At 39.3% G+C, this 9,873-nt stretch overlaps 1 protein-coding gene and 1 non-coding gene across 2 annotated transcripts in view; both read right to left on the bottom strand.

Moving 5' to 3' along the window:
- Window positions 1–3,188: 3,188 nt before the first annotated feature.
- Window positions 3,189–3,291, bottom strand: LOC132540561 (U6 spliceosomal RNA). The gene has a single exon (XR_009551760.1). It is a non-coding gene; the product is annotated as a U6 spliceosomal RNA (small nuclear RNA).
- A 3,457-nt stretch (window positions 3,292–6,748) lies between these two features.
- Window positions 6,749–9,873, bottom strand: part of RABL3 (RAB, member of RAS oncogene family like 3) — a 53,328-nt gene continuing 50,203 nt past the window's right edge. Inside the window, exons 7-8 of the mRNA XM_007536069.3 lie at window positions 9,688–9,726; window positions 6,749–9,147 (exon numbers count right to left, since the gene is read on the bottom strand). Coding sequence (XP_007536131.1) covers window positions 9,082–9,147; window positions 9,688–9,726 — 105 coding nt within the window. The 3' untranslated portion in view covers window positions 6,749–9,081. The remainder of the gene's footprint in view (window positions 9,148–9,687; window positions 9,727–9,873) is intronic.

Genomic DNA, 9,873 nt, shown 5'->3' with positions numbered 1-9,873 from the left:
ATTTTTTAAACATTGGCAATTAGAATGAATGAATGAATGATTTTTTTTCCCCAACCATCACGGCTGATTGTTGAAAGTGTGCACATATTCTGGCTATCCTTGTGTGTGTGGCCCTTTGCAATATGACTTTGTTGCTCCTTCCATTGTGAAATAGTCTTTTTCTTACCTCCTTGAAATGTACTTTGATACTAAAGTCACAAAAACAGAGGCTTGAAAAGTGTTTGTGCCTGATGGTGTGATCATTTCTTACTAGTTGAGACCACCATGTAAAGAAGTTGGCTTGGCAACACTGAGAATGAGAGCCCAAATGGATAGAATAATCCAAGCATCAGACACATGAATGATCTCAAGGGAGACCAGCAGGAGCACTACTAGCTAAACTTACCTTAGCTCGCTGGCCCACTTGATAGGGTATTGTCAGGTATTGGTAGGTAGAGTAGCATAAGAAAGAGGCAAAGGGAGCTGGATGGTAGATAGATAGAAAGTTCATACTCAAGGGAGTCGGGCTGTAGCGCAGCGGGTTAAGCGCAGGTGGCGCAAAGCACAAGGATCGGCATAAGGATCCCGGTTCGAACCCTGGCTCCCCACCTGCAGGGGAGTCGTTTCAAGGGCGGTGAAGCAGGTCTGCAGGTGTCTATCTTTCTCTCCCCTCTCTCTCTGTCTTCCCCTCCTCTCTCCATTTCTCTCTGTCCTATCCAACAACAAAGCAACGTCAACAATGGCAATAATAACCGCAACGAGGCTGCAACAACTAGGACAACAAAAAGGGGGAAAAATGGCCTCCAGGAGCGGTGGATTCATGGTGCAGGCACGGAGCCCAGCAATAACCCTGGAGGAAAAAGAAAAAGAAAAAAGAAAGTTTATACTCTTCAAAGGAAGAGGAGAGCCAGAGGCAAGAAATAAAGTCTCAGCCCTGAGGTAAGTGTGCATTGGGCTTTTATGGGTGGACATGGGGTGGGAGAGAAATATAGGCAGTGGATGCAGGTGCTGGTTCATTGATGAGAAGAGCTTGGTTCTTTCTCTCAGCACATCCTTCAATGATTTTCATGTCTGGCACCTGGAGGATGAGGAGTTGAGGAGAGGGTTTATGGGGATAGCACTGACATGTTTGCTGAATGTGACCATCTTTTATTTGTTTTTTTCCTTTGAGGAAAGAAGTCCATTTCCCTACAGAACTATGTGTGACAGAGCATGCACAAGTTAGCTTATCAGACTCTGTCTTAGGATATCAGCCCTATTACCTCTGACTTGTGAGTGAATAGTATGGTGTGAATTTTATACTAAGTTTTGAGGTGGTTTAAGGAATGACAACTAATATAACACATCAACAAATGCATGCAGTTTTTAAGGGGATATTGCCTGCCAGTTTGAAACCCTGACTTCAGATGTGGCCAAGCAATATCCAGATATCCCCAGCCTCCAACATTCTACACAGCAGCAGAATGATTTGCCTGCATCTGAACTGTTAGTACAGAGAGAACCTGATTAAAGGGGCCATGTAATAGAAATAAGTAGCAGGTTGGTAGCAGATTATGTGGATTTATACTGTGGATTGGATAGCCTATCAGACATCTTACCTACTATGTCAGTATAGACAGAGACAGTGTACTATTATATAAACTTTCTGGCATCCATGTACAATCATGGGAGGAATATGGGGACATGGCTAGACCACAGTTTAACTGAGGCTTAATTTCTATTATTTCTCCAGTATGCAGACTTCAAATCAAAGTTAATTCAAGAAAAGTATTTGGGGCATATCTGAGTTTATGAATTCTTTGGGTTTTGAATCTTGATTTAACCTGGAAGTAAGTCTTTGAGGGTTGAGGGGAAAAAAGAGGAAAAGAAATAAGAAGAGGAAAAAGTTTACTGCTTAATTTTTGCATACATTTTCTTTTATTTTTATTGGGGGGGGGAATTCTAATGCAGTCATTGACACATGTGTACAATTTCATTATGCACCAGACCCCCAGTGTTTTCTTCCCTCCCTTCCTCCCTCTCCTTTCCCAGAATCCTTTGCTTTGGTACATTATACTATGCCCAGTCCAAGTTTCATTTTATGTTCTTCTTCTCTGTCCTGCTTCATATTTTATTGCATTGAAGCCACCAAATTGAGGATGTTACTATGATTTCATCCTGAAGCCCTTGAGCAGATGACTTCACCAATGTGTCCTGAAGTCTCACCTCTTCAGAGCCCAACCTCACTAGGGAAAGATAGAAACAGGCTGGGGGTATGAATCGACCTGCCAACACCCATGTCCAGCAGAGAAGCAATTACACAAGCCAGAACTCCAACCTTATGTACCAGAAAGAATTTTGGTCCATATTCCCAGGGGGGTAAATGTTAGGGAAAGATGACCAGAGGATTCTTTTTTTTCTTTTTAATAATTTATTTCTTTATTGGGGAATTAATGTTTTACATTCAATAGTAAATACAATAGTTTGTACATGCATAACATTCCCCAGATTCCCATTTAACAATACAACCCCCACTATGTCATTCATCATCTTTCATGGACCTGTATTCTCCCCACCCATCCACCCACCCCAGAGTCTTTTACTTTGGTGTAATACTCCAATTCCATTTCAGGTTCGACTTGTGTTTTCTTTTCTAATCTTGTTTTTCAACTTCGGCCTGAGAGTGAGATCATCCCGTATTCATCCTTCTGTTTCTGACTTATTTCACTCAACATGATTTTTTCAAGGTCCATCCAAGATCGGCTGAAAACAGTGAAGTCACCATTTTTTACAGCTGAGTGGTATTCCATTGTGTATATATACCACAACTTGCTCAGCTACTCATCTGTTGTTGGACACCTGGGTTGTTTCCAGGTTTTGGCTATTACAAATTGTGCTGCCAAGAACATATGTGTACACAGATCTTTTTGGATGGATGTGTTGGGTTCCTTAGGATATATCCCCAGGAGGGGAATTGCAGGGTCATAGGGTAGGTCCATTTCTAGCCTTCTGAGAGTTCTCCAGACTGTTCTCCACAGAGGTTGGACCAATTTACATTCCCACCAGCAGTGCAGGAGGGTTCCTTTGACCCCACACTGACCAGAGGATTCTGAATTCCATCAAAACCCAGAGAAAGAAGAGAAAAAAAATTAAAAAAGGTTCTACCTGTCCAAGCTGATAAATTAGAGAACTATTACTTTGACATTAATAAAAATAGATTTATATACAAATAAAAAAGAAAATATTTTATAAATTTGAGTTTCATCCTTGTATAGGGGTCTTGCTAATCTTCTATTCTTCCAATTTTAGTATATGTGCTCCTGAAGCAAGCACCCTAAATACTGTTTTTAATGACTTATCAAATCAACAACTCAATTAGTATTTTTTTCTGATTTTACTATAAGGGAATAATTAGACAGTAATTCATAGGGCTTTGTTACAAAGCTATTATTGATAGAATCACTGGCATGTATGTATGTATTAATTTATTTATTGTTGGCGGGATTCACTATTCCAGGCTATTTCAGAGAGAAAGACACAAAGACAGAAAGACATCATAGTACCAAGGTCTTCCCTTAGGACCAAGGAACTTGGGGGCTCAAATTTGGATCTCACATATCTAGCCATCTTGCCAGAGAAGAACTTGAGGAGTGGGTGAGCTTTCTTACCCAGATAGATCACCTGGCAAGGTTCTGAGGCTGGCACCTAGGTCTCGAGCATGGCAAAGCATGAGCACTATCCAGGTGATCTATCTTACTGGTCCTCACTGATTTTTAAAAAAATTTTATTTATTTATTTTTTCTTTTGTTGCCCTTGTTGTCTTTTTATTGTTGTTGTAGTTATTACTGTTGTTATTGATGTCGTTGTTAGATAGTACAGAGAGAAATGGAGAGAGGAGGGGAAGACAGAGAAGGGGAAAGAAAGATAGACACCTGCAGACCTGCTTCACCACTTGTGAAGTGATTCCCCTGCAGGTGGGGAGCTGGGGCCTCAAACTGGGATCCTGACGCCATTTTTACAAGAGAAAGAAAGCAAAGAAGAGACACAGCATCATGACACCGCCATTCTGGAGCTCCACCTCTCCTCAGTGCTCTGTGGTGTCAGGAGCTGAACCCAGGGCACGTTGCCTGGAAAGCATGCACTTTATGCACTGAACCACCTCCCCTGACCCCAGAAACCTCTTAGCACAGTAATTTAATTCTGTCTTGGGACTATAGAAAAATGAATTTTTTATTTCCTTCTCCCTAAACAGTATCCACCTTTGAATTTGAACAGACACCAAATCAAAGTAATGTTAGACTTTTAACTTCTTAAAATAGTTTCTACCTGTGCCTTAAATTTCCCAGTTAAACATGCATTTATTAAGTATGCATGTAAAGCCCTACCTACTCTGGGTGCTAAGTACACAGCTGATGTGAAGTCTCAACAGCTCAGATTATGACAGTGGTGGGACCTTCCCATTGTAGTCCCATGGCCTATGTTAGTCCCAAGCAGTCCAATTTTCAAAGTAGACAAAAAAATAATACTATCAAAACACGAGCAGGCGGAGATAGCATAATGGTTATGCAAAGAGACACTTGTACCTGAGGCTCCAAAGTCCCAAGTTCAATCCCCTGCACCACCATAAGCCAGAGCTGAATCGTGCTCTGGTAAAAAAAAAAAAAAAAAAAAAAAAGCCCTACTGGGTGAACTCTATTCCTGTCTTCTAACATCCCTTTCTAAAAAAAAAACAACAAAAAAAACATTAAAAAAATACTATCAAAACACTTGGAATATGTCATGGACACCTCAAGTTTGAGGGTTTTTGAGAACTCAGGTAAAGCTGATATGACAAACTTCTTTAGGGGTATTATTAATTAATTAATTTTTAACCAAAGTACTGCTCAGCTTGTGGTAGTGCTAGGGATTGAATCTGGGCCTCAGGTACGGAAATATTTTTGCAGTCATTATGCTATCTTTCCAGCACCCACGGGCAGTTCTTTTTAGAAGATAAAGGTAGACAGACCAATCCAAATCCTTAGCTGGATTTCAACTAAGGGTTTTACCACGAGAGGGATAAATGAGTAGCTTTATGCCTTCATGTCCAGCCACTTCTACAATGAGTTAGAACACTGGCTAGAGACCCAAGTCACAATAGGAAAAAACAAGCAAAACTTTTTGGTTATCTAGAGGCTCTTTCTTTCTTTCTTTCTTTTTTTGAAGGGATGAATGCTTTACAGTACAGTCATTGTCACTTGAGTATAATTTCACTATACACTGGGACCTCAAAGTTCTCTTCCACCCTTCTTTCCCCCTCCTTTCCATGGAAGTTCTTTGCTTTGATGCTATATACTATGTCCAGTTTACGATTCACTTTGTTCTCTCCCTTCCTGTCCCTATTTATTAAGTTCTGTATATAAGTGAGATCATTCAGTATCTGTCCTTCTGTTTTTGGCTTATCTCACTTAATATGATGTCTTCTAGTTCCATGCAAGATGATGCAAAGGAGACGACTTCATCATTTTTAACAGCGAATTAGTATTCCACCTTGTATATATATCACAGTTTTTTAAAGCCTCTTATCTGTTGTTGGACATCTGGGTTGTTTCCAAGTTTTGGTGATTATAAACTGTGCTGTTATGAACACAGGTATACACGGATCTCTTCTGATAGGTGTTTTTGTTTCCCTTGGATAAAATCCCCAGGAGAGAAATTGCTGGGTCATAGGGTAGGGTCTATTTTTAGTGTTCTAAGAAATCTCCAAATTGCTTTCCACAAGGGTTGGACCAATTTACATTCCCACCAGCACTGCAGGAGTGTCCCTCTAAAAGTAATTTTTACAAGCAGGAGTTGGGAGGGAATTAACAAAATTTTGGTTTTAATCACTCTTTCTGAAGAATTCTTTTAAAATATTCATGTGGCAAGAGTCTTATTTTGCAGCTAGTAGTGGAAGAATTTTACTTCAGGTTATAAATTTTTTTTTTTCTTAGAAAGCTGTAATTCAGGGAGTTAAGCCTAAATAGTAAGAAGAAAAGGAGTTGAGGAGTACTATTAATTTTTCAGGTTGTACCTGACACTATTAGTGATGGGCTGCTTTTTTTTTTTTTTAAATGAAGAAGACCGGGGCCAGGTGGTGGCGCAACTTGTTAAGTGCACACATTATAGTGTACAAGTACCTGGGTTCAAGCCCCTGGTCCCCGCCTACAGGGGGGAAGCTTCACAAGGGTTGAAGCAGGGCTACAGGAGTCTCTGTTTTTTTCCCTCTCTACTTCCTCCTCCCCTTTCAATTTCTTTGTTTCTACCCAATAATAAATAAATAAAAATTTAAAAAAGAGGACAAAGCTATTGGGGTAGACTTTTTTTTTTTTTTTTAAATTAAGAGGAAGAAAGAGATGAGAAAGAAAGGGCTATTGATTTATTTTTAAAAAGAGGAATATAAAGAGTTTTAGTTGATTTGGGTTCTCCTGTATGTATCTGGTTTCTACTTCCAAATTGCTCAGCCCTGTCACAACACACTTGTGCCAGATTCTACATACAGATCCTGATTTGCATAGTTCTCCTTTATGTCAAAAAAGAAATCAGAGTTAAGTCTTGTGGGGGAGGATGTGAAGAAAGACTGGAGAATATTTTAACTGATGAAAAGTGCTTCAAACATCCTTTCCATATTCCCAAGACCATTTTTCTAAAAGCAGACTCTATTATATCCTTTCAGCATACCTTGATTTCCAAAGTACTTCTGAAATTTAATTAACATGAAATGGAAATTAACTTCAGTGTTTTTTTTTCTCTACTTAAAAAATGAGAAGCTTAGTATTTATTATTTTATTTTAATATGAAGCAAAATGAGGAGTACAAAGTTCTGCAGCAGGGCCATAGATTATGGGTGAGAAGTTAGTGTTTATTAAAAAAAATTTGAAAACCCAGTTTATATGTTAGATAACTGAGGCAGACAGTTAAACGAGCAAAGAAAGATAGTTTAAAAAATAACAATGAACAATTATGCATATATACAAACACATTATGCTTCCTCCTCAAAAAAAAAAAAAAGAAAAAAAAAGCCAAACGCTTTGGATTATGAAGTATAAGAATTCTACAATTCTTATACTTCTTATACGGGGGCCGGTGGTGGCGCACCTGGTTGAGCACATGTATTACAATGCACAAGGACCTGGGTTCAAGCCCCCAGTCCCCACCTGCAGGGGGAAAGCTTTATGAGTGGTGAAGCAGGGCTGCAGGTGTTTCTCTTTCTCTCTCCCTCTCTATAACCTCTCCCTCTTGATTTCTGGCTGTCTCTATCCAATAGATAAAGAATTCTACAATTCATGTAAATGCATTGCTAAGGTTCTTATTTTTTACTTTGCTCCATAAACACATTGCAGACATAATAATATTCTTAGTTTACTGACTACAGTTAAGAGACATTTTAGGAGTTAACATTTCCTTTAGAAACAAACAAACAAACAAACAACCCCCCCCCGAAAAACCAATAAATCTCTTTAATGCCTTGTGCAGGTCTTAGATTTCATTCTACCTATTTCTAAATGTAAAATAGTAAAAGTGCAGACAGCTGGAAGCTAAAGAGTAAAGGATTTAGTGAGCTGTCAATTTCTTGTAGAATTCTTCTTTTCTGGTACTGCTGTTCTCTATGTATTATTGATCTATTTATATTTAACTTGAGCTATTAGTTCGCCTCCTCCAGCCACTGAGCCACTTGCAAAGGAAAGGAAAGAGAGACAAGGGCTGCTATTTTAGGAATTCTTGTGTGTGATGAGGGTGGAGACAAATAACACCACTTGGCTTGTTTGAGAGCTTGTTTGGAGGTTCTAGCAGGGGAGCGCAGCTACTCGTATACCCTTGACTGAAGACCCGTCAGTCCTCTTCGACGGAGTGCGCAGCTTCGGGAGGGAAGCACAAGGAGTGGTAAGGGAGGAAGGGGACACCCGCCTAGCCAGCCAGATCAGCTGAATCAACCCTGGCGGATCAATGGGGTGACAGATGTCGCAGCCAGATCGCCCTCACATCCATGGCTTATTTGAAAATGACAGAGATTGTCTGGGGTGGACAGCTCAGGACTGGTTAACATGTTTTCCCTTCAAGAAGGTAAAACAATAGATATACATTGTTGAACTACTTAATTAAGCATTCAGTAATGAGTGTGGGAAAATTACAGACCCAGATAAACCCTCCAGTTCTAGGTAAGAGTAAATTTTCACAGCAGCGAAAGAGAAGGATGAACAGGGGATGATCTCATGGATAGAAGCTGAAAAATACTATCATGACACCAACCTGACCTCCCTGGGCAGATGACCTCAACAATATGTCCTGAAACCTCTCCTCCTCAGAGCCATACCCCACTAGGGAAGGGAAAGGTAGAGGCAAGTTGGGGGTATGGATTGATCTGCCAACACCCATGTCCAGCGGAGAAGCAATTACAGAAACCAGACCTCTGACCTTCTGTGCCCCATAGAGATCTTTGGTTCATACTCCAGAGGGATAAAGAATAGGGAAGCTTCCAATGGAGGGGATGGTATACAGAACTCTGGTGGTAAGAACTGTATGAACTGTACCCCTCTTATCCCACAATCTTGCCGGTCATTATTAAATCACTACTACCGATAATAATAATAAGTTGAAAAATAAGAAAACACAAAGCAGAACTTGGACTAGGTTTGGTGAAAAGTAAAAGACTCTGGGGTGAGGAGGGAGGGCTCAGGTCCTGGAACATGATGACAGAGAAGGACCTAGAGGAGGCTGAATTATTATTTGGAAACTTAGAAATGTTACACATGTATAAACTACTATATTTTACTATTGACTGTAAATCATTAACCCCCAATAAAGAAAAGAAATTCATTGCAGCATTCTGTTACTGCTCATTTACTCCAACATTTCTGATAACATCTCATGTTTCCACAAAGCTTTTACATAACCTATAAACAGAGGCAGAAAGGCGAAGAACAGAGAATGGGGACAGCTTGGACCTTCCACACTCACTTTCTTTCAGCTTTCCATTAAAGGGTGAGGCTGAAGGGTGGCATTTTTAAGACAATGTTGTTAAAAGGCTGAGACATTAATAATCAACACAGCAAAAAGAAAGCTGTGAAAACTGTCACTGCTTGCTCAGACTTCCAAAAGGAGTGCAATTCAGTCATAATGAAGGCTCTTTAATGTTCCTCCCCCAAATCTTTTTCGATCAGGAAAACCTGGAATCTGTAGAGAATAAAAATAATCTATTAAGTCTCAAGCAGGCAGAGTTCTAATACTAATAGCCTTAATATCTTCCTCCTTATTTTCTATTTTTTAATTTGGTCTGTGGATCTTCAAAGAACCACTATTCTGAAATTTTACTCAAAAACTAACAGATTAAAAAATATTTTCTACCAAAATAGAAAACATCTGCCAAAAAACTGCAGATGGAGTCATCTAAATCAGAGGATGAAGACAGCTCTCATTATACTCATCTAGTGGGTTTTTATATAAATTATTTACATTAAGATACTCTTTATGATTTTCTCCTGTTATTTTATAATGTCGCCTAATCCCTAAATTCTTTTTGTGGTGTAGACCTTGTTTACCTTTAATCTTACTTTATTTTATTTTACTTTACCAGGACAGAAGAAAACCAGCTGCTTGTGCCTACAAAGGACTCCTCCTACTCACAGTTCTTTTAATCACTCTGAAAATAAATTTGGAAGTCACCTGTCTCCAAATTTAAGAGCCCATTATATCTAGAAATAAAAGGATACTGACCTGATTATTGTCTCTTATAAAGTATCTCTTCTCTATGACCTGTGAGAAATAATGATTTTAAGAGTTTAGCAAACATAGCTGGAGAAAGTGATTAACTGCATGGTCACTAGTGGCATTGTGAGGTATATATCTAAACTAAGAGTCTTTTCAGAGTCAGGGAAATATCTTCCATTTTTGTGTACAGAA

The sequence above is a fragment of the Erinaceus europaeus genome, chromosome 9 (genome assembly GCF_950295315.1).
Source record: "Erinaceus europaeus chromosome 9, mEriEur2.1, whole genome shotgun sequence".
NCBI classification, from domain to species: Eukaryota; Metazoa; Chordata; class Mammalia; order Eulipotyphla; family Erinaceidae; genus Erinaceus; species Erinaceus europaeus.
Note: the sequence above shows the minus strand (reverse complement) of the source record. Positions and strands in the feature narration are given on the sequence as shown.